The sequence below is a fragment of the Prenolepis imparis genome, unplaced genomic scaffold (assembly GCF_030444845.1).
Source record: "Prenolepis imparis isolate NDT839.2.m4 unplaced genomic scaffold, iyPreImpa1.0 SCAF_1, whole genome shotgun sequence".
Classification (NCBI taxonomy): domain Eukaryota; kingdom Metazoa; phylum Arthropoda; class Insecta; order Hymenoptera; family Formicidae; genus Prenolepis; species Prenolepis imparis.
The window spans coordinates 17311380-17335301 of record NW_028141159.1 but is presented as its reverse complement, the minus strand read 5'-3'; the positions used below and the strand labels follow the sequence as shown (position 1 = coordinate 17335301).

Sequence of the window (23922 nt, the reverse complement as noted above, 5' to 3'; positions counted from 1 at the left end):
AAAAATTCTTGAAAATTTGGAAAAGATCTAGAAATGCTAATATGACATGAATAAGGTCCATTCCTTGCCACTCGATGAGATTAAATGTAGTTTTTCGCGTTTTTGCAAATACATATATTGATGACATTTTTATTTCACCCTAATAAAATTGAATTAAGAGACATCGGACGGAGAAGAAGCGAACTAATTATCAATTTATCGATATAGACATTGCCTACTTTACTCACCGTAGTTAAGTATGAGCTCTAATGTTTACAGATTTTTTATGACGTTTATACACACATACAACATAATATACATATATACACAACATCATCATCTTCAGCATACTGGAACTACACGAAGTGTGCGAGATACATATATATGTGTAATAACGGGATGTTGTATTGTATATTTGGTTAGAGCCCCTTTCACATCTCTGAGCGACACGAATCTATTGCAATGATCTCGTGTCGCGATGACAGGGACAGGATCAGAAAGCGTTCTTTTCTCTTTGCTTTTTAAGATAGAACCATACTTGAGAAACACGCCTGACAGTCGAATTACGATATCTATGTCAAATATGTAATCTGATAAATGTGCCAATTAAATTCGCGAGAACACGTGTTATTTCGCAAATTACAGTATAATCTACTTCCTGGGGCCTTCGAGAGATTCTAGATAAATTTGCGTAACAGTCTGTCAAGCGAGAAATTCGCATCTATCTCGCAGACACGAATGATTCGTTAACTCAGAAAAAAATTTTTAAATTTGTTATATATACATGAAATTTATATATAATTTATAAAAAAAAATATATAAAATATAAAATATTGAGAGACATGAATGAAACCAAAAATAATACAGTGCGAGTGGTGTTTGTATCTTTGCTGCTGGACCTCTTAGCATTTACAATGATATTACCACTGCTGCCAGCTTTATTGGATCATTACAAAGAAATAGAAAATGGACATGGTTTATACTCTACTATTTTGACCTATATAAAAAGCATACAAGTGTTCTTTGACGCACCAGATAAAGTCAGCACAGTTCTTTATGGAGGTTGGTAATGCGCATAAAATTTTTAAGTAATCTACATAAATATTTTATCTAAAAGTTACATTTTTATATGAAATATTAAATATGTGATACACAATATAAAATAATATAAATTTCATTACAGGTTTCCTAGGCTCCATGTATTCCTTCTTACAGTTTCTCGGATCGCCAATTATAGGAGCATTATCTGACATTTATGGACGAAAACCTCTAATGCTTCTATGTTTAATAGGCATTTCACTTTCGTACCTTTTATGGGCTTTCTCCATAAATTTTGGTATATTTGTATTGGCAAGATTTATAGGTGGCATCAGTAAAGGAAATATCAGTCTGTCGATGGCTATTATCAGCGATGTCACTTGCCCAGAAACAAGAGGAAAAGCAATGGTATAATAGATAAACAAACATTAAATAAATTACGTTCAATGATCCATATGAAATGAATACTATTTACTTAACGGTTCTTTTTCTTTTTGCAGGCGCTTGTGGGAATAGCCTTCTCCATAGGTTTTGTGGTGGGACCAATGATAGGAGCATTTTTCGCTTGGATTTCGAGTGGTAATAGGGAAGGCACGTGGTACGTGATCCCGGCCTTATTTGCGTTTTTCCTGGCTTTAAGTGACTTATTTTTTGTTGCTTACTATCTCAAAGAGAGTCTACAATTAAAATATAGAGCAACCACATTAGCGAAAGGACTATCCGGGGCAATTTCATACATCAATCCTATAGATCTTTTCCAATTTAATGGAGTGGCCAACTTGAATCAGCAAGGTATATATGTATATTCCTAGTGTAGAAACCAACTTGCGTCTTGTATATATTTTATGGCAAAGCACAATAATATTACTATTAATAATTTTATAACAGTTATCAATGAAGTTGTAACATTTTTAAATATTAAATTATAAAAATATAGCACAAGAGAGAATGAGAATTCTAATGAATTTTAATAATTGTGTAACTTTTATTTTCAGAGCAACAAGATTTAAAAATACTAGGGCGTGCATATTTTATATATCTGTTTATCTACAGCGGTTTGGAATTTACTCTGACATTCTTGACGCATCATACATTTGGATTTACAAGTATGCAACAGGGTTGGATGTTTCTCGGAATTGGACTGATCATGGCAATCTTACAGGGTGGTTGGGTGCGACATATTCCCCCAAATAGAACAAAAACCATCAGTGAACTGGTAAAGAAGCATAATTTAATCTTTTTTTTTTTTAATTTCTCGTTTTTAAATATTACAAATAATATCTTTTTATTAAATTTTTTTTTGTTCTAGGGTTTATGGCTAATAATTCCAGCATTTATATGTGTCGGTGTCGCAACCGGTGTATCGCTTTTATGCACGGGGATTTTTCTTTTCGCAGTTTGTGAGTATTATATTTATTTATTTATTGTTGACAGGGGCGTCATTACGTTTTTTTCCGAGGCCTGGTCATCAGTCAGAGACGGGCGGGGGCGGGGGGATTTCAAATTTGTCAATACATATTTTGTATAACATTTCCATTAGCAGTAAAACATATATAAAACTGTCTTTGTTTTTTACTGAAAAAAAATTATTTTATCTGTAGATTCCGAGGTATGGAATTCTATACCTAGGCTACAGTGAGGCCTGGTCTTACCATGGCTACCATGGCGGTAATGACGCCCCTGATTGTTGATATCACAAATTACTCGAGTTTATCATTAAGAATATATATCGATACGCTATAATACAACTCTAGTAATAACTATCATTTTATATTTGCCATTTGTTACAGCCACTGCCATGGTTGTTACTTGTATGATGACTCTAGTGACGCGTATTGGACCTGAAAATCAAAAAGGCGTAATTACTGGCACATTCCGTTCTCTCGGTGCGTTGGCTCGCGCTTGCGGACCTATCATTGCGTCTTCAGGTATCAAAGTGAATCAAATTCAAAGTGCAAAAGTGCTTCTATTTCATCGATCACGCGCTTTCTCGAATATATCTACATTTCTATTTCAGCATTTTGGTGTATTGGAAGTACCTTGACCTATCTAACCGGCGCTCTATTTCTCATATTACCGCCACTCATTTTGCACGGTATGCGTGATTTATAATATTTGACACAGTCAAATATTATGTTATAATCTGTATTAACTTCTACTTTTTATCAATAGTATTTTTATATATATGTATATATATTTTTATATATTTTTGCCTTTGCTGCCTTTTAAAGATAATTAACATATAGTAGCATATAAAATGTAATAATTGCTATCAAATACTTAATGATATTACACTTACTAGATATTGTTTTTATACTTTGCATATTATATTTGATAAAAAATGTATTTCTACAGAAGAGATATATATATAATTTTATTTAAACTTGTGAAAAAAAGATTTTATAAAATTGTTATATATTATATATAAATTATACATATTTTATACAAGGTTTTATATATATTATGTAAAGAATTAGACACTTTTTGATTTTATTCTTAAAGTCAATTCTATTTATTATAGTTATACTTTCTGTATCTTTTTGAAAAAAAAAAAAATTAGACGGATATTATTTAAACATATTGCGCACAAGATTGGAATCCCGCCACCGTGATTTATCAATAAGTGACCCATCCGGTAATCTATTATTCTTACTTGGAATTAGCTCCTCGGTGCGCGCGCTGACAGTTGACTTTTCTCGGGATGTGCTCCACTTGACACTGCGGAATTGTCTAATGTCTAATTTTTTAATTTACCAGTACCATTGGGATAAAAGGAGCAAAAGTTTTTTCATTCCGGCAAAACGCTTTGAAATTTTCGTGGTGCGTAAAACGCAGAGAGACCTCGGTTCATGAATAAGAAGGGGGTAAAGAGGAACACCAAGAGGAACAGAGACAGCGAAAAAGTGAGAAAAAGTGACCTGTCGGCGCTGTTTATCGATAAATCACATTCGCGCGGCGAGTGCGCATGTTCTCGTAGATCACGTGGCCGTCCCACTCCTCGATTGCCCCTCCACCGGCGCCATTTACGGTAGCAGATTCCGGGAATTTCGTCCGCGCCGTTCATTTTGTCGTCACCCACGTCGCCTGTCAGGCGCAGCGGTGTTCGCGAGCGTGAAAGACGATTGGAGCAAGAACGGCATTGGAGAACAACGTTCGTGGTAAGGAACATTTTTTCAGGAGGAGGGACGAGGCTCCCGACTCTACGTTTATTGATGGGCGCTGATGAACAGCGGGTACGAGAAGAGTGACCGCCTCCCTATTATTTCAGCAGCTCGCGCGATTAACTCTGAGTCATTTCGTCGCGGACGCCACGGCATTTCGTCAAAGAGCGCAACAGTCGTAGATAAGAAGAGAAGCAGGGAAGAACAGCAGGAGACGACGACGACGACGACGTCGACGTCGACATCGTCGGTGACGGTGGAAATAAGAGAGGACATCGAGCGACGACGACGAACACGCAATTGTGCGTGTTACGTCTCGTGCCGGAGATTGTTACGACATTAAAGAGAGAGAAGGTAAGCGAGTGAACACATTTATTCGGACTTTGAGAATAGTTGTCGAGTAATCGTCGCGCGAGGTTTTTCCTCACTCCGTCTTCTTCGTTCCATCTTCCTTCCCTCCTCTCCCTCCCCTCCTCCCTCATCCTTTCCTTCTTCCTTATTTCCGCTCCCTTCTCGCAGCTCTACTGTGTGTGTGTGTGTGTGTTCTCCGGTTCCTTTTATCTATATACGCGTTACGCAGTGGGATGTGTTTTTTTTTCTTTCTCGGCAAAGAACGACTTTAAAAACGCGCGCAACGCGATCGTTCCTTGCTCCATTCCGTGAATCTACGCTCCCGCGCGAAATCCGTGCGCGTTAAGTTTCTACGCATCTCCGTTTTTCTCTCTCGGAGCAGCCGAGCATCTATCGATAAAGCGCAGACGTGCCTCCATTCCGATGAGCATGTCGGCATTGCGACTGATTAATCGCATTCCACAAGATTGTTCGTAGATTATTATTATTATTTTTTTTTATTTTTTTAAATTTATTATTTCGTAAGATTGTTCGCAGATTTTATTTTTTATAATAACAATGTTTCGCTCGTAGTTTCAAGAAAATCATATCCATCTCTTGAAGTGAGATAATTGTAATTAATAATAAAATTAAATGGCGTTGATAGATAAATACAAATTCAGGTAGGAAACGGACTAAGCTCCAGTCGAATTATATAAATAAAAATTTTACAAACAAGTTTATATTACAATTTCTGCGCTTGATTCTTATATTAGTCTGTTTCCTGCTTGAATAACTATAATTACTCATTATATACGGATAATCGTATTTATCTATTGTATACAGTGTCTGTATAATGAAAAAATGATATCTGTCTATTATATGCTTGTACAATGAAATAATTGTTTTTGTCTATTATTTATACGATGTTTTTACAATATTTGATCAAACTTTACATTAGCAAACTGAACCCTTCAATGTAATGTTAACGTCAAAGATAATGCTTGTAGTTTAAACAATTTATTTAAATCTTTCTATTACTATGCAACTTTCACTGTAAACACTAAAAAGAATATATTTGTCTATATAAGAAAAATAGATTATTTATCAATGTAACATAATGTATATTTTTATCAAAGAGAGATTAACATCACTATAAAGTATGGCATTGTGGGCGAGAGCACAGCAGTTGCCGAAAGATTTACTCGAAGAAGTACGTTCTGTATACACGGACAATACATTTCCCATCGAAGTGCGGCATTTCTTGTCGATATGGATAGAAGAAAAGCTGTTGTAAGTAAGATATAAACAATAAGTTTATAGATAAATAGAAATGCTGATAGTTTACAATGCACTTATATTATTACCTTGCAATTTTGCCTAATCTAATATTTAGTCTTTAATGTTTATTTCTACTTAATTTAAGCTCACACAATAATTTATATTGAGTTGAAATTACTACTCATGCTTAAAGCTAACTTAAAATTAGATTAAAACCTAAACTTAAGCTCAACCTATCATAAATATACACATGCACATGCCTAATGCTATACAATTAATTTTAATGCTTCTCCAGGAAACCTTAATTTTTTTCGTGCACTTTTCCATATCTATTACATATGTATATCAATTTTTCCACATTGAAGTCGTAATTAAGATACATTAAATATGTTGTGTGAGTATAATACTAACATAACTTTACTTTAAACGTAAAATATACAATTATTTTTAACAATTTATTATACCATGTTGTAACATCGGACAACTACTAACGATAAGACCAAGTAAAATCAATATCATTAATACAAATTAAATTAAATGATTGAAGAATGCAAATATAAATTAGAATAAATTAAAGTTCATAAATTCTTAGTAGCGCGCCGCTTTCTGACAAATAATTTCTTCACAACGAAGTGGCATTGAGTTCATTAAACGATGACAATGCTCGATCGAAAATTCGTTAGAAAGCGCGCTACTAAGAATTTATGAACTTTAATTTATTCTAATTTATATTTGCTTCGTTTAGTTTAATTTGTATGATATTGGTTTTAAATATTACAAATAAATTTCGGGTCTTTGTACATTGTATAATTGTGCATTGTACATTTAAAGTAAAGTTATGTTAATATTATAATTACAAAACATTTAACGTATCTTAAGTACGACTTCAATATGGGAAGACTGAAATTTGTGTAATATGAAACACATTTATTCCGTAAACTAAGAAGCGGTTTTAAATAGCTGGCTGTCAGTATATATTGTATACATGCTGTGTGATATGTCGTATATTTATATAATATTAAGTCATATTTTAATATTTGACATATTAATAATAGTGTAACTATTAGTTATTAGTTAATTAAAAATCAAATATCAATTTCCATAACATTTTCTTTAAATTTATTTTTCAAATTAATAAATTAGAACACTCAACGCATACATTTATACATATATATAGTTTGAGGAATATTTTAGGAATATTGTAGAACCAAATATCCAGAACGAGCAGTACATAACTGGTCTTATTGGATCTTTGATACAAGAGTTAGAAACAAAAATAAATAATATACACAATGGGGATCTGTTTTTGATGAAATTGAAATTGCAAGAGGCTGTTAAACTATTTCGTGTAAGTAACGTATATCTCTTATCATGTCATTTTGTGTTATATTTCATAATTTAATCGAATTAAAATGTCTGTATTTGCTCTTAAATAATTATATTTGCATTACAGCAAAAATATGATGAAGATCCACTCAGGCTGTTTCATACCATTAGGTATTGCTTAGGGACAGAGATGAAACTTGTGGCACAAGCTGAAAATTTAGGAAACACATTCATAAATAGCGACAAAATAAATCTAATAAAGATGTCCGGAAATCCCGAAATAGGTCAAGTGCTCGGATACTTGAAGCAAAGACTATGCGATAACATGCATAGTTTACGAAAAATTGAAGAGGAACAAGAAGCTTTTGCTATTCATTATCATGACTGTACAAAGCTAAATGCTACTTTGCAGCATCTTAGTACACAGCCACAGAATCACCAAAATCTGGAAGTAAAGGAAAAACTCCTAAGGTAAAATAATCCAAACAGTTATTAGTTATTCTATTGAGAGTAAATTTCACTTGAAAGTACTTGTTACAAGTCTTATTATTAGATATTCTATATAAATATATTGGTTAAATTGCAGACAAAAAGAAGTTATAGAGCAGCAATTGAGTAGCAAATTGGCTCTTGTATTACACTTACGCATGGAATTTATCGATAAAATGAAAGATACTATTAGTAGGTTGAATTCATTGCAATCGAAAGTTCTTGATGAAGAACTTATCAGGTAAAAATTAACATATTCAAAATATATATGTGTGTTTTATCAAATTCTGATATGATTCTCATATTTCATTCAGTTGGAAGAGAGATCAACAGTTAGCGGGCAATGGAGCAACTTTCAGCAGTAATTTGGACATCATTCAGAACTGGTGCGAGAATCTCGCTGATATAATCTGGCATACTCGGCAACAAATCAAAGAGGCGGAAATTTTGAAGAACAAGTTCTCGTATGAACAATCAATGATACCTGACATTTTCCCAAGTTTAAACACCCAAATTACGCAACTACTCAGTTCGTTAGTTACGAGTACTTTTATCATCGAGAAACAACCGCCTCAAGTTATGAAAACCAACACCCGTTTTACGAGCACAGTACGTCTTCTCGTCGGCGCCAAATTAAACGTTCACATGACACCGCCGCAAGTAAAAGTGAGCATAATCAGCGAAGCGCAAGCGAATGCTTTGCTGAAGAACGACAAAATGGCGAAGAACGGCGAAGCCAGCGGCGAGATTTTAAATAACACTGGCACGATGGAGTATCATCAGGTTTGAACATTTAACGAGACAAAGATATTTTTTGTATAAATCTATTTTACATAATAATATAAAATAGATAATTAATAATTTTGTAATGCTTTAATTTCATATAGGCGGCTGGACAACTTTCGGTGAGTTTTCGCAACATGCAGTTGAAAAAGATTAAGCGAGCCGAGAAGAAGGGCACAGAATCCGTGATGGACGAGAAATTTTCGTTGCTGTTCCAATCGCAATTCAGTGTCGGCGGCGGCGAATTGGTATTCCAAGTTTGGACCTTGAGTTTACCTGTAGTCGTAATTGTACACGGGAATCAGGAACCACATGCTTGGGCTACAGTTACTTGGGACAATGCTTTCGCTGAAGCAGGCAGAGTGCCATTTGTTGTGCCTGACAAAGTATTATGGCGACAAGTAGCGGAAGCCTTAAATATGAAATTTCGCTCGGCGACCGGTCGCCCTTTGACCGTAGAAAATCTCAGATTTCTTGCGGAAAAGGCGTTCCGCACTGTCATGCAAGATTACTCGAATGCACCTCTGAGCTGGGCGCAATTCTGTAAGGAACCATTGCCTGACAGAAGCTTCACCTTCTGGGAATGGTTCTATGCTATCATGAAGTTGACCAGGGAACATTTAAAAAGTCCATGGATGGACGGATGCATCCTTGGATTCATTCGGAAGAAGAAAGCGGAAGAAATACTGACAACCTGTCCAGCTGGCACTTTCTTGATGCGATTTTCTGATTCTGAACTTGGCGGTATTACTATTGCATGGGTTGGAGGTAAAATATTATTGAAAACTCAAAACAAACTCTATATTATGTATGATTTTTACGCTGCTAGGGATGTTGTGTCATTAATTTCTTGTATCTTAATGTTTTTCCAGATCAAACGGACCAAGTTTTTATGCTGCAGCCGTTTACGAGCAAAGACTTCGCTATTCGTAGCTTGGGCGATCGCGTTTACGATCTACAACACTTGTTGTATCTCTATCCAAATCAAATAAAAGATCAAGTTTTTTCCAAATACTGCACACCAGTGAATGGTAGGTTTCGAATTTTGCGCAATGAACAGATTTATCTAATCTTATTGAGTAAGTCAATTAGTTAATAATTAATTGGTTTCCGCAGACAACCAAACCACATCGACGAACGGGTATATCAAGCCGGTATTAGTCACGCAAGTGCCAGCTTGGAGCACACCCGGTTTCGGTGGTCAAACGCCATCTCATTCCTCCATCACGGGTGTAAATAACAATGGCCAGACTGGACCAGGCGGAAGCTACCCCGCCACCCCGCAGACTATGTTTCAAGCGCACAGCCCCGATCCTTCTGTAAGGGACACGCCGTCTGTAGCATCAAGGTCAGTCCCTTGGCAATTATCTAATCGGCAATCTTGATTAAATTTTTCAAATTGATTCCGATTGATAACTTAATTCGTACTAAGATAGATACGTTTATTAAAACGCATGTTCGATATTTCGGTTTTTTTTCTTTTTTTACGAATCTCAAATTACATGAGATGTTTAGTAATCGAAAAGTAGATTTTTTTTATTAAGTAGTTGTGCACTTTTCGAGAGAAATAATTTTTCCTCAGTCTTCTTTATGGATAATAAGAAAGATACTCTATATTTCTTATTTCCTATATTTCTTTTTCGATAAATCGCCTTTTCGCTGGTTGTATCATGATTTCCAGGGTGATCTATATTCATATTTCGTGAACAATAAGCTTAGAATATCTTTGTACTGCCGTTCCAAAAAATGCGCAGTATAATTAAATATATATCAAAACATATATATGTATAAATACATATGTATTGTATGCATAATACATATTTATTAATACATATGTATAAAAATATATGTTATACTTAAATAATTAAATATGTAAGAGACGTTATTGAATGTTGTTTGTGAGTTGTTTTGATGACAAAGAAGATTTCATTTTTCGTTTTCTTGTTAAATGCATTTTACGTAATCAGAATATGCAAAATGTGTCCTAAAAGCTGGACTATCGAGGACAATGATATGTGTGTGAGCTTATTTCAAAACGTATAATCACTAAATTCATTGAAAACAAGAATTGTGAAACATTCCTTGCGACTAGCTCATACTCTGCATATCTTCTGGATCTCTTATTACAGACAGAAACCATCAGTATTCTTTCTTTCTTTCATTTTTTCTTTTTTTCGTAAAGATTTTTTTGACATAAAGCTTTGTAGAGAAATAAATGTAGTGGTTATTACGTACGCGCGCGGATACTTTTTGTAGACATTTTTATAGTATATTTATATTTTATAATTCAGTAATAATAATACGACAGAAGAAATCTATATGCATCAAAATATACAAATCACATCTAATTGATTTTATGAATGATACTGTATATATTGGACGATACTAGATTATTCTCTGTTAGTCTAAATAAGTAAGTATAACCATTATTTGCATCCGCATTTGTTAACGCAAGCATTGATACAAATAACGGTTATTTATGAAAATATTCAAAATATGTAGAACGTGTGAATGTGTGATGACTCGGTCGTTCAATGACAATCATGTTAAATTGTTGTTAATATTTATCTTTTTTTTATTTTTTTTATTTTTATTGTATCTTCTATGATGATTATTTATTGTCCTAGTATTTTCGTCCAATAGTCACAGTAATTGAATCAACTATCTATAAATTTAGTATTAAAGGGTAATGTTAGGCCAGTATTGGGCCAATGGCACATACATTAAATATTAATTTATCAAACTGATACTGTCGTAGTATTTGCGCAAAAAAATGAATATATTCTCTCTATACATACAAATTACAAATATAAGTGCCTTTATATACAATTATATTTTAACTTTAGATATTGTTAGCGGTTAATGCATTAGGTTGTGTAATTGGTAAATTAAAATTCGATCTCTGATTTTCTACTTAAATTTTTATTATTGTTTATTTTTTAACGTTAATGTGTATAATAACTATATCTATGTTGTATGAATAATTAGATTTATAACAAGAAATTCAAATTTATAAATAAATTGATCATGCAGAAAACTAAAATGTGTGAGGCTCTGATAAATAATATAGAAACAAGAAGGAAACGATCTAATTAATGCCAAGCGTAGAAGACAGAATGCGAATAATTATCTTCAAAAAAATTCCTTTAATTATTCAGATTAACGTTTCGATCTCTTTTCGGATTCTTTTCGGAATAATTAATGTAATTTTTCGAAGATAATTATTTGCGCCTCATTTTCTGAGCTTGACTCTCGTTAGTCCGTTTCTTAAATGTATCATTGTGAAGATATATATTTTATTTTAACAGATGCAGTTGACACATCGATTTCTTCTTTTTTTTAGCATTCCTCTATTCTCGATCTTTCCCTTATTACGAATCAGTCGCTTTTTTCTAAACTCTATAATTCTCTCTTCGTGCTGTTCTCTTATTACTCAGATTTATCTTGTGATCATATAACTGTGTGAAAATCACAGAACGTGTTCAATGGCATTTCTATTTGTATACATTATTAATAAAAGTGGCATTTGAGAGAATGTTTTAGAATGGAGGAAATGTTCGGTTCTGATGATACGTACGTATATAGAATAGAAAAAAAATCGATCGTATTTCTCTATTATTGTATAATAAATGTTTCTATTGTACAATTGTGTATCTAAATTGCGGACCAATCAGAAATATCATTAATGCGTAATTAATTTTTCGACTGCCAAGTATTTTTCTATGATTCACATTTGGAATGCAACGGCATATTATGGCTTAATAATATAATATATATAACTTTTGTATTATGAATTTTTGCGTATTATTAGCTCATAATGTTGTATATATAAAGCGCATACAACATAAACATTTGTATGCTGAAAAATAATGCACATTTACGATGAATATAATAGATGAACCTCCCAATTTTAGTATTAGTTTAATTATTGTGTCCGAAAAAGCCGGAGCAAGCCGGTACAACACCAACGAAAAATTTGATACTATCATGCAAAATACAGCTCCAATCACTCGCAGCTGGCAATTGAGTAACGTCGTTATTTGCAAACTCGTCGGAATATATACGTGTATCGTCATTTCGTTGCCTCGTGTTATGCACGAGTCAAGAGATTGAAGGAAAAAAACAAACCACGCACACACGACTTCCTCTTTTGCTTTTCTTTGCTAAGAACAAGTTACCGATCCACCAATTATTTTGGTTCGGGTGGGACTCTTGTGATTGTCATTCATATTCATTTTTGCCGTGTTGTACCGGCTATACCGGCTATAATCGGTCACCTCCGAAAAAAAAAACAGTAGTAGATAGAAGCTCACGCACTTCTCTCGGACTTGCAAAAAGAAAGAAAGAAAAAAAAAAAGAAATATGAAAGAAAGGGAGAGATTTTTAAGCTTGTAATAATTTATTACCAGCGAATTGCCAGTGATTGGGGATGTGTTTTGATCTGTGATAGTTACGCTCTCGGCCAGTCAGGCATCGGACAACCAAGCTCGGATTTGGATGCCATGGATCTGATGCCGATCGACGAAAATATCAACCAACTGGACCACTTGAATAGTTTTAATTTTTCTGACTTCATGCCGTACAACCCTAATAAGCCGCAATAAGAGGTATGCGAAATGTATATCTTTTGTCGTTTGAGAAAAATCCGATGAATGATGATGGTCGCAAAGCGCGATCATGATTTTTATCTTTCTTCGATCTCTGTCAATTTACTTTTACACAAACAAGGTGATTTACACAAATTGATGAAACAGGATATATATACAGTGATACGCGAATTATTATTTAATGCAGAGGGATATTAATGTGTCCCAAAGTGAAATGTGTAAACTACGTTATTTTTTTTCTCTTTTTTTAAATAATACAATTCGTACTCATACACACAACGCACACACACATACACAATCACATACATACATAATTACGAGAGAATTGGCTTTCTTACATCTTTAGAAAATTATAAAAAAGCAGAGTTGTTATTAGAACCCCGCTATTCTCTTCTTTATTCTAAATTTCACATCATTTTGAATCAGCCGTGAATTGGAATTTCCCTTTTGCGCTGTTCTTCCGCTACGCATTCGTCATCTAATTATGCGTAGAGCGAGAAAGCGAATGAAAGATAAAACGCGGAACGTTGCTATTTTCGTTCTGCACATGTGCCATTAGAGTGGGAGAATTGAGGGAAGATTTCAAAATAAAAGGAGAATTCGATCATTCCAGAATTAGAAGGGTGTTCTATTACATACATATATCTGTATTTATATATACAGTGAGAAACTCCCGGTTGTAGATATCATTTTTGATCCCATTGTAAGCAAACGAGCCTCGGATTCTCAATCGAGAGATTCTAAAATTTTAGCCAATCATCTGGCTTAAACGCTTAAGCTTTGATACTGAGAAACAATTTCTGAAGATTGAAAATAAAATAAATTCTATTTTATTAATGGAAAGTGGCCAAGCAATCGGGTGCTTACAATCGGGAATCACTGTATATATTCACATAAAATAGTAGCATAAGTGCAATAAAGTCCGAGGATCTTTGCACAACATGCTGATATGCGTGGATGTACGAAAATATCTTCGTATTTATTTTTACACAATATTTCGTAAACGAAAATTGTGAATTCTTCCCGTAAATGTAACTTTCTGAATCGAAAAACGGAGGATCCTTCGGCATTCGGGCAATGCTTTCTTTCTACTTCTTCTAATCCTTTCTTCTTTATTTCTTACACTTTATATATAATGAATTTATATTAGTGAGAAAGCGACCAAAAACTATTTCTTTGTGTTCGCACTATAGTTGACGTTTTGATGATATTTTATCGAATCTTTGTTTTCTCTTGACTTCTTTATGTCACCTCCAAGATTTATCATTTTACAACTTTAGCTTAAATTCTATAGTATATAAAGAAATCTACGTACAAAGATTGTTGTTGAATTATCTACGATATAGCATTAAACGAAGCATTAAGAGGACTTGTGTAATTATAAATATAATTACACACTTATATAAAAATAGCAATTTAATTAATATCTATACATTGTATGACATATACATATATATATATATATATATATATATATATATATATAACAATTATTTTTATCAAATGCTTACATTGTTTTGTAGGAAAAATTAGCGGATAATCTGTGAAACATGCTCATATTTTCTCTTTTTTTAAATAATGATAATTCGTACAAGATTTGATCACAAATTAATTCTTTATATTTTTAGAGAACTGTAAAAAAAAAAGCGAAGTTATTATTACGTTCAAATATACGTTTAAATATATGTAAGAATTAGATATAGAAACTAGATATTAATCAAAGAGATTTTGAGAGTACAAGATGTTAAACAAGAAATAGACAATCACTTTCACATACACATGATCACATAATAATCGAGTTACATTTGAATGTGTCTTTCAGATTTTTTGAAAAGGATATCGAATGGAAAAAAAAGATCTAGTTAAAAATCTCTGGTAGTCGCATTTGATTTGATTTTTAGGAAAAGAGATCAACTCGCGAAAAGAGTGCATTGTAATAATGTACAATGTGATATGATCTTTTAAGTGCCTTACAATTCTTTAAACCTTGTATTCTTAAATTTTTCGTCAAGTTCTAGCCGATTTAAAAGAATAAGTTTTGACAAATTTTTAATTAGTTCTTATTTTATATCTTAAGCGTTATTTCCGCAATATTAGATTATTATATATACACAATATGATTTATTATGTATACATATATGATTTTATCGAGAAAAAACGATTTTTCGCGGAGATTTATATGTGCGTTATTCAACAAATAATCTAATTTTTAGAAAAGAAAAGAGAGAATGTATAAAAAGTAAAGGAGATGTAAACAGAGCATATTTAACTTTGGACACACATATACACATCGTAAGCTTAGAGTTAACTTACTATGATGTCTATTTTCTTCCCTATATACATATGTGTTTTATGCACATATTTTAACAACAGAAAATCTGTCAATTGTTATATATGTATCCATAATGTAAAACATGAATTCGTCGCGAATAGAAATATATATATACACATCGTCCTTATATTATTATACGGTGTACGCGAGCATGTGTGTTTCGAATAAATGTAGACATGATCATCATCTATTGATCTTTTTATCGAAAATTAGAGTTTATTTTATGAAGAACGAGAGAGAGAGAGAGAGAGATTAAGCGAGAAATAACTATATTATATTATTGCTTATGCACATCTTCTTGTTTACTACATTGCTACGTAAATTTGAACATAACATGCATGTTTACGCAATAAAGTACGTTGTAAATTAATATATCGGCTATTTTTATTGCCATGTATTTCGAATAGAATTATCATACGATTATCAAAGAGCAAAATGTATAAACCCGCTTATTCTTGCTCTTTCATTCATTTCTGATATTAACTCGTTAGAATCTTTTTGACATACGATATATTTTATATATAAAGAATTTCAGTTCTAATTGAACAATTCTAATTCTTGAAGTAGTTGTTCCTACATTTTTTTCGAAAAAATTATATTTAGGAAATATACTTTAGAAGCTTTATAAAAAATTTTGATTATTTTTGTCTCATTCTAAAGTAATTTTATTTCTAATATGTAAAGTCTTTGTCTTTAAAAAATAGGTCGTCAATGAATTTCAATAATATATTGTATAATAACAAGTGTACATTGTATTTAATTTAAGAGCGTTTAAGGTTCTACTCTTGTCGGAGTAGACGAAGAGATGTCATCTTGCTCGTCGATTGGACACGGACACTCTACGCACGTATCGACCTCGACATAGTGACCTGGTGCGGGATAGCTCATGTGATAGATCGTGTCGCCGGCCATCGGATGTTCGGGCGGCCGATATTTACTCTTCTGGACCCACGGGAGTTCTTCCTTAGGTATCGACGTCCACGTTTGATACGATAATTTGTTTATCGTTTCGGAGTCGATCTTAATTTCCGGCCTGTGGAACACAAAATGAGATGTATTGCCGAGATCCATGCGATGACAATTCGCATCTGAAAAAACGAGCTAAGCATGTCGTAAGAATCTAGTTTAAATTAGACGTCTCTTTTTATAGAGGAACAGATTTCTTCTCCTGAGAGGAAAGAGATTATTCTCGTCTCTCTTTTTTTCTTTTTTTTCTTTTACATTATAAATGATTGTAGTCCTGTTTATAGACGTAATGCGTATATCTCTCTTCGCGCTTCTCCTTCTTACCTGCGATATTGCGTAACTACGGGCTTGTAACTGTGAACAGGTTTTATCGCGTCGGGCTTTACGTAAGACAACCTGGTGGTCGTGTCTTCCTCAAACGGTACGTCGACGATGCGAATATTGTCGGATGGGACGATTAGACCCGGACGCGACGTCGTTTTCGCCATGTATTCGCAACGACTCGTCGTCTCCGATTGCATTTTACCAGTTGTTATACCCCTAGCACGCGGTGGCACAAACGGCCTTCGCCTCTCGGTCCAGACTCGTTGATAGCTCAGCTGCAAGACGACACCGCTCATTAGAAAATAATATAGATCGCGTCAGAATAAAAAAAAACTGTTATTTGTTTTTATCCAAGAATAATCGGAGAAATCACCTTGCTGGTCGTATCAGCGGACATCCTTACGTCGGGGATAGAAATACTGCCGCGGGGAATAAACGGCTCCATGCGCTCCACATCACCCGGCAAATAGCTCTCCTTGTAGATGGTTTTATCCACGAATTTGGCGCCGTAAGGTAAAACGTATCCTGTCGTAGGCAGAAAAGGTTTTTCCACAGAAACTGCGTCGCTCTCCATGTAGCTCTCGGAATAAGTGGTTTTGCCGCACATTGCAACATCAGGCGATCTTAACAAATATGCGAATTGAATACATTAATATTTTTTATATTATACATATATTATACAAACACACTGAAAGAGAAAAAGAATTAACGTAGAGAAAGAGAGAGAATATATATAATTATAATATTATTTTTATAGAAAATATAATTGTATTTGTATTACTTTATATATTCTCAAGAGAGTTTTCTTAATATTAGAAATAAAGTCATATATATTTAAATCAATATTTTTTTTTACAGATACACATATTGGATGAAGAATAATTTATATTATCACGGATTAAATTCATATTTTATTATTAATTAATTATTATGTTACAATATCACAAAATGTATAAGTAATATACAAGATTTGCGCGTGATCACATACTTATATACTCGCTTCTGCGTCCAAGGATATAATTCCTTCTTGTCAACAACAAAGGGCTGATAGCTCAACTTGTGCGTCGTCTCTTTGAATAGCGGCTGGCTCGATGGAAAGTATTTTGTTATCGGTTTAAAACTGATTGCAGGTTCGATAGGTCCAGGAGAAATATACGACAGTCTCGTCATCGTTCTGTCATCCAAAGGCGCTGAACTTGTGCGGATACTTCCGCAAGGTATAATCATGTCTGGTTTTTCAACATGTTTTGCCGTGTAATCACGACGAATTGTTGTTACGGTTTCCATTGTACCCGGATGCGTTATCGGTCTGACAAACAAGATAATATTTAATTTTATTAATTGATTAATTAATTTTAATTAATAACGCATCTGAATATATAATTAATACTCAAATATTATCTTGATAATTATTGATTATATATTTAATATTAAGTTTAATTATATTATTAATTATAATGCAAAAATTAATATTATATAGAAAAATATTATATGTATATAGATATATGACAAAATTAAATATTAAAAATAATAATTTTTTAAATTAATTAAAATATAATTATTAATTTAATCTATATAAATTTTAGCATTGACGTCTGGATTGATATCAGTAGCAATAAACTAGTTTCACTTTGCTATTATTAGAAGCGATTTCTTTATTTTAACATAATTCATACTTGATTGAAATTAAAGAGAGATATACTTGTATGCTCAAAATTGTAATTCTTAATATTTATGTTTTAATTTATATTTTATAATATTTATATTATATAATTAATAATTATTAAATATATAATAATATAATATAATTAATGATAACTGGTGTTAATTTTTTATTATTGTTAATCATTATTTTATCTTTATATTTACTAGAATTAGAGATATAACATATTAATATATTAGAATATATTAAGACTTATTAGAAAATTAATAATTATATAATTAATAATTAGTAATAGATTTTTTCTTTAAGGCTCCTGGCTCCTTTCCGACCATGTCGAAATCGTGACGTCAGAGACGAGAAAACACACGCTAAAATTTCTTAGATGCCATTTCAAAATAAAAAAATATTTCGATGAAACAGCACTTCAGATGGCTTTAGCACACTCTTAAAAAACCCCGAAAACTATCCTTTCCCCTTTATAATCAATCAACATCTGTAAAATAATCGAGATATCAGACTTTGACATGCGGAATGACTGCGCATATGCAAAGACATTCAAGGAGCCAGAAGCCTTAAACTTTGTTTTTATATTAGAAATACCAATAATTATGTATGTGCATAATTAATAATTATTATCTTTAATCTTTATTGTTAATTTTGTTAAATTGTTTTAATGATAATGAATAATTGTTATCTTTATTTTTATATTAGAATTTATGAAAATTTTAGTGTACAAAGTGATATAAGAATAAAGTAGCGTGATAAGAATTTAGCAAAAGTTAATTAAAGTAATTGAAATTTTGTTTAAAAAAATACAAAAAATATAGTAAAATTTTAGAATTTTTATTCGGTAGACATATTCGTGTCCGTATTAAAAATAATTTCCTTCTTTTATACACTTCGAATATATTAACAGCGTAAAAAGATATGACATTTTTCCATTTTTTCTCTTACCCACCTACATTTTGGTATAATAGGCTCCGTTTTAACGATCTGCCATACAGGCCTGTAAGATAATCGGTTCGTCGTCTCATCGTCAAATCTTCCGGTACTTCTCTGAAGACTGTGAAGGGGCCGAATCGGTTGCGATCGCACGTAACGCCGATCCGCATTCAGGTACGACAAGTGATAAGTTGTGCTGGTCTCCAGTCGTTTCGACGGCGCCTCGTACAAACGCTCTGGTGCGAAGGACTTTGCACGCGAAGGCTGCACGTACCTTTTACGCGCGTACTACATTAATATTATATAATAATCATAAATATAAAAATAATATATAGATTGTATATATATATATTACATATTATGCAATAATTATTAATTTAAATTATAAATATACATTAATGATTGGATAGGCAATCAATTAAATTGTAATGAAATACGGAATGTCAGTCGTGATAATGAATTTTTTAGCTTTGTGTACAAAAATCATTAGTAATAATTGTTTGCAAGATGAGGTAAACATTACTTTAGTCTTGCATGGACGCGTTATTGTTTTGGCAGATGATAAGGCTTTCCTCTTCGAACAAGATTCAACAACCTCCATATTTGTCAGCCTCGGATTCCTCTCTTCTCACCGTATATGTATATATATGCATACAATACACAATTGCATTAATATTCTGCATAAAAAACAATATTGTAATAAATATTAAAAAATTTTAAATAATAATATTATATATCTCATAGAGTCAAAGTTTCATAACATTGTAAAAATCTAATACAATATGTGTTTGACATGCAACATGATACAGAAACTAACTTCATGATATTCTCGCCGGAAAAATATATCTTCGATATTTGCTCGAGATAAAATTTAGATTCGAATACGATCGCGAATGATTCTTTTTCTCTCGTAGATAAAACGTTTGTAATACAAAAAGAGAAAATAAGCAAGAAAACAATATCATAAAAATTGCACTAGAAACTCTATTTCGTTCATGTATTTCGGTAGCAATTTAATTTGTACTTAATGGTTAGAGCATATTATTATATAACTACGTGGAATTTTTCCGTTCACAAATACATGTGTGACACGACATGTCTGCCACGAAAGATCACAGTTTAACTTTAAAAAATTGTATACAGCGTTTTATGTATCTAATAATCGACACCTCTTGTGTGTGACAAACTGATGTCACATTTTGATGTGAAAGATGAAAAAAAGAAAAGAAAATATCGTATATCCTCAATTATAGAAGAATATAGGATATTTAATCTTTCAAGTTCTCTAAACTGTAGCTGTATGACATTAGTCATTGGCCGCATTCAGCAGACTCAACAGTTGAGCAATTTTCCGATGTCATTCGATGCTGATTGGCTGGATCTGAAAGTAGAAACCAATCACGTTCGATTGCTACTTAGCGGTTGAGTCTGCTGAATGCGGCCATTCTCTAGGCGTTTTTGATTTATGCATTATTCTTTTTATCAATTCTTGGCACAAACTACTTTTGTGTATGTACGTGTATGTGGAAGACACGAGAGATGTATTTCAAGCGTGCAAATTGGCTTATGCCTTGTTTTCGTAGATTATATATTATATACCTAAATTTTAAACGCGCCTAATTTACACTTTCCTCGCCCATTAAGCGCATTAAAAGAATTTGTGATTTAACATTATATATATACATATATATTTACTGTATACAATATATAATTATATGAATATATCTTATATCTCAATTAAAAACTGAGAGAAAAAGAGAAATTATAAATATAGGACAGCCTAAAAGGGATAACCATCTCCTCCCGATCGATCTGCAGCCGCACAGAAATAAAACTTAAGAAGAGAGGTAGAAATGTGTAATAGAATAAACTTAGAAAAATAATTAATTACACATTATTCGCAGGACAGTTCCATCGTCTGACTGACACTGATTCACAAGCACTTGATTCAACTTCCCCATCTTCAACACCAGGAGAAAAACGGACTCTTGTTCTGGAAGCGCTGAGTAAACGTGTCAGAGAATGAAAACAATCTGGGGGCGCCGTTTCCTTTGGCTCTGGAATAAAATAATGCGTGTGAAATTCTGCGAGATCGCGGACAAGCATTATATAATATCTAATACATAATAATTTGTCGTATTTTTTAACGTGAACATAAAGAAAAATATATACTTTTCCACGATTACAGCTGGCATTTGTACCAATTGTACAGGGCTCTTGGCATCTTTCAGAGCCTGTTGTAGATTCAAGATTTGACCACGCATCACACTCATTTGCCTATCAAAGTGATGCCGATCAAAACCCTTATCTTGCTGAAATAGATGAATAAATTATGCTAAGTGTTGCATATGACTGAACATACATACACACACACACACACACACACACACACACACACACACACACACGATATAAAACAATTTCTTCGAATAATATAAATGTAACTTACTTTGAACAATTGATATAGATCATCGCAGAGATCTTGTACAAAGTTCTGATCCGAGAGTTGGGGCAGGACTAGTTCTCTCGTGAGTTCGCTGAACGGTTGTTTCGCCTGGGTCAACCATGCCCAATGATAAGGATACGCCCGCCAAGAATCCGGATGCTTGAAAGGAAAGGCCAGGCCATTGTCGATCGCCGCGATCTTTACTTCACCCTGTTCGGATCCGTTTTTGCTGACGCTAGTATCATACTTGATCAGCCAATTGTCGTTTCCTACGAGAGCGAGATTATCTTGTCGTGTGTACAAACAACAAGATATGATATAAGATGCAAGCGGCTCAATAGGGTTTACCTCTGTCTGTATTTCTGATGATATAATCCAGAATGACCAAACGCTCGAACTGAAGTTGAAATTCTCGACTCAGACGCGCTGGCATCGATTCGTTTTCCCATCGCCTCAGCCAATAGTCGGCGTCCTTGTAGCCGTCCACGAAGACTTGGAAGGAGCCGACCTTCGGCGGCAGACCTATGCGATTGAAATGCGATCCTACCGTGGGAAACTGGTCCATGATAACCTGTTTCATGCGTGTCTTCTGACGATCCAGGCGTGGATAATTGAACACCTCGCTGACGAGTTTCACTACTCTAGTGTTCGGTACGATGCCAAGGCCTAGTTTGCGATCGACAAGACTCGCGCCTGCCTCGCTCAAGTATCCCTGATTCGGGATCAGGCAACTCCTACCGAAGCAACAGGGACAGCAGAGCTTGTGCATCCATTTCGTCCACTTTGGATTCAGCCTGCCATAAGGTTCCTCGTCCTTTGGCTTGAATACACCTATTATTTTCTAATGAGAACAGTACAAGATTAGCGACACTTGTACATCACTGGCTTTGTTAGAAGCGATAATAGAGCGTAAACTCCTTACTTTTGCAAGAAGATTAGAGAAAAACATCTTACCCCTGCAGGATTTTTGACAAAGTAACTACCGCTGGAACCCTGATATATCCTCTCTGGATAAACCCCATTGTCTATCGCACACTCAGCCTGCCACACCAATTCCGTGAACTGTGGATCATCTACAATAAGATATATAGAAACTTAATAGGTAACACTATGACGACGATTCTCGGAACGTCACTCATTGTCAGATCATGAGTCACGCACCGGTATGCAAAGAGAACAAACACTATTCACCGAACTAACTGCATTAAAAAAAGAAAAAAAGAAACCGAAAAGTAATTCGACGAACCTGGAAATCTGTTGAACGTAACGTCGAGCTCCAAGCGACCCAGGAGAGGCTGGCTCTCCCGGTCGATCCCGGAGGAATCTATGGCTAGGGTTTGGTCGTTGTTCAGGCCGGGAATGAACTCGACGTCGGGCAGCAGATCCGCAGGAGGTGGCGGCGGTGGCGGAGGCGGCGGTGGCGTTAACTGTCGCTCGTTCTGCGACGACAGACGCTGATGGTGGCTGTTGCTGACGGACAGATCCACCAGCGCATCGGTCTCCACGAGAGTGACCGCGGGACCGGTGATGCTGTTCTGACTGTGGTACTCTCGATAAGGCACGTGCAATTGCCGCTGTTCCGAGTCGCTCATCACAGATTGATCCGGCTTGATTGAAAGCGGAGCGGTTACTCGCTCTCGGTTAATCCCTTCGTTCGTCGCCGACCCTCTTAACCTTTATGACTCGACGGTACCCTGTTTATACCTTGCGACATGCCCGCGAGTTCTCCTCCGCTTCTCGGCTTGTCCTCGGTTCTACCTCGGTAACGTAGTTCTGTCTCGTGCCAATAATGAAATGAGAAATGCATCACATCAGCATCCTAGGCGTCTATGCGTCATCCGGATCACGTATCGTTCCCGCATGTACGTAGTATAGGCTAGCAGCACCCGCAACTTGTGGTCATCGACGTTGGCGGGGAAGGGGATACTCGCTCCGATCAGACTGATTATCCAAATTTTCGTCCGTCATCCCAACGACGGACACTATCAGCTGATAGGATTACCGCCATACTTGTACGACGTATGCACTTTTCTCTCTCTCTCTCTCTCTCTTTCTCTCTTTCTTACATTGCATGTGTGCAATACTACACTGCAGTATACTAAAAACGTCATTGCGAAATTACGATTGATCTCCAACCGCGGGAATTTTTTAATGCTTGAGAATAAAGATCTGAATAATGTTGCGACAAGTGCGAGTGCACTCTGAGAATAGGTTGAAGATTATCTTCCGGTGGACACACGTCGGAGATATTGGAC

The 23922-nt window shown here is 34.3% G+C and overlaps 4 protein-coding genes and 1 long non-coding RNA gene across 11 annotated transcripts; 2 read left to right on the top strand and 3 right to left on the bottom strand.

The window, feature by feature from the left end:
- The first annotated feature begins 205 nt into the window (after positions 1–205).
- Rtet (major facilitator superfamily domain-containing protein rtet) lies at positions 206–3393 on the top strand. The gene is made up of 7 exons (XM_083033941.1): positions 206–1041; positions 1163–1425; positions 1518–1809; positions 2013–2233; positions 2327–2417; positions 2808–2945; positions 3035–3393. Exons 1-7 carry the CDS (start codon positions 822–824, stop codon positions 3127–3129), a joined length of 1320 nt encoding a protein of 439 aa, XP_082890067.1. The 5' UTR covers positions 206–821; the 3' UTR covers positions 3130–3393.
- On the bottom strand, positions 2558–3917 carry LOC145933914 (uncharacterized). The gene is made up of 2 exons (XR_014424946.1): positions 3671–3917; positions 2558–2858 (listed from the first exon to the last, which is right to left on the bottom strand). It is a non-coding gene; the product is annotated as an uncharacterized LOC145933914 (long non-coding RNA).
- A 115-nt stretch (positions 3918–4032) lies between these two features.
- Positions 4033–17606, top strand: Stat92e (Signal transducer and transcription activator Stat92E). Of its 4 annotated transcripts, XM_083033851.1 has the most exons (12): positions 4033–4175; positions 4286–4532; positions 5648–5801; positions 6984–7137; positions 7243–7586; positions 7702–7845; positions 7919–8387; positions 8492–9155; positions 9260–9418; positions 9504–9735; positions 12838–12994; positions 17475–17606. In XM_083033851.1, the coding sequence occupies exons 3-11, from the start codon at positions 5671–5673 to the stop codon at positions 12989–12991; spliced, it is 2451 nt and encodes an 816-aa protein (XP_082889977.1). In that variant the 5' UTR covers positions 4033–4175; positions 4286–4532; positions 5648–5670; the 3' UTR covers positions 12992–12994; positions 17475–17606. The 4 variants fall into 4 exon arrangements, with proteins under 4 accessions (XP_082889977.1, XP_082889958.1, XP_082889967.1 ...); XM_083033832.1 differs by lacking the exon at positions 17475–17606 and having other exon boundaries at positions 4034–4175; positions 12838–15696; XM_083033841.1 differs by lacking the exon at positions 17475–17606 and having other exon boundaries at positions 4046–4175; positions 4289–4532; positions 12838–15696.
- LOC145933885 (uncharacterized) lies at positions 16039–21249 on the bottom strand. 4 transcript variants are annotated; one of them, XM_083033928.1, is made up of 7 exons: positions 21113–21249; positions 19745–19898; positions 19238–19509; positions 17605–17925; positions 16990–17239; positions 16617–16891; positions 16039–16359 (listed from the first exon to the last, which is right to left on the bottom strand). In XM_083033928.1, the coding sequence occupies exons 2-7, from the start codon at positions 19820–19822 to the stop codon at positions 16098–16100; spliced, it is 1458 nt and encodes a 485-aa protein (XP_082890054.1). In that variant the 5' UTR covers positions 19823–19898; positions 21113–21249; the 3' UTR covers positions 16039–16097. The 4 variants fall into 4 exon arrangements, with proteins under 4 accessions (XP_082890054.1, XP_082890045.1, XP_082890026.1 ...); XM_083033919.1 differs by lacking the exon at positions 21113–21249 and adding an exon at positions 20391–20527; XM_083033900.1 differs by lacking the exon at positions 21113–21249 and adding an exon at positions 20039–20509.
- On the bottom strand, positions 21065–23804 carry Pi4kiialpha (phosphatidylinositol 4-kinase II alpha). The gene is made up of 6 exons (XM_083033889.1): positions 22914–23804; positions 22622–22740; positions 22016–22508; positions 21671–21936; positions 21394–21533; positions 21065–21278 (listed from the first exon to the last, which is right to left on the bottom strand). Exons 1-6 carry the CDS (start codon positions 23257–23259, stop codon positions 21185–21187), a joined length of 1458 nt encoding a protein of 485 aa, XP_082890015.1. The 5' UTR covers positions 23260–23804; the 3' UTR covers positions 21065–21184.
- Positions 23805–23922: the final 118 nt, after the last annotated feature.

Excerpts from the sequence above, each read along its gene's own strand:
- Pi4kiialpha (XM_083033889.1), bottom strand. The coding sequence starts at position 23,259 with ATGAGCGACTCGGAACAGCGGCAATTGCACGTGCCTTATCGAGAGTAC. Across the intron at positions 21,534-21,670 it reads ATCTATATCAATTGTTCAAA|CAAGATAAGGGTTTTGATCG; the intron begins GTAAGTTACATT and ends CATCTATTTCAG. Across the intron at positions 21,279-21,393 it reads CCAGCTGTAATCGTGGAAAA|AGCCAAAGGAAACGGCGCCC; the intron begins GTATATATTTTT and ends ATTTTATTCCAG.
- LOC145933885 (XM_083033928.1), bottom strand. The coding sequence starts at position 19,822 with ATGGAGGTTGTTGAATCTTGTTCGAAGAGGAAAGCCTTATCATCTGCC. Across the intron at positions 16,892-16,989 it reads CCGCTGATACGACCAGCAAG|CTGAGCTATCAACGAGTCTG; the intron begins GTGATTTCTCCG and ends GTCGTCTTGCAG. Across the intron at positions 16,360-16,616 it reads GTAGTTACGCAATATCGCAG|GCCGGAAATTAAGATCGACT; the intron begins GTAAGAAGGAGA and ends TGTGTTCCACAG.
- Rtet (XM_083033941.1), top strand. The coding sequence starts at position 822 with ATGAATGAAACCAAAAATAATACAGTGCGAGTGGTGTTTGTATCTTTG. Across the intron at positions 2,418-2,807 it reads GATTTTTCTTTTCGCAGTTT|CCACTGCCATGGTTGTTACT; the intron begins GTGAGTATTATA and ends CATTTGTTACAG. Across the intron at positions 2,946-3,034 it reads ACCTATCATTGCGTCTTCAG|CATTTTGGTGTATTGGAAGT; the intron begins GTATCAAAGTGA and ends TTTCTATTTCAG.
- Stat92e (XM_083033851.1), top strand. The coding sequence starts at position 5,671 with ATGGCATTGTGGGCGAGAGCACAGCAGTTGCCGAAAGATTTACTCGAA. Across the intron at positions 7,138-7,242 it reads AGGCTGTTAAACTATTTCGT|CAAAAATATGATGAAGATCC; the intron begins GTAAGTAACGTA and ends TTTGCATTACAG. Across the intron at positions 7,846-7,918 it reads CTTGATGAAGAACTTATCAG|TTGGAAGAGAGATCAACAGT; the intron begins GTAAAAATTAAC and ends TATTTCATTCAG.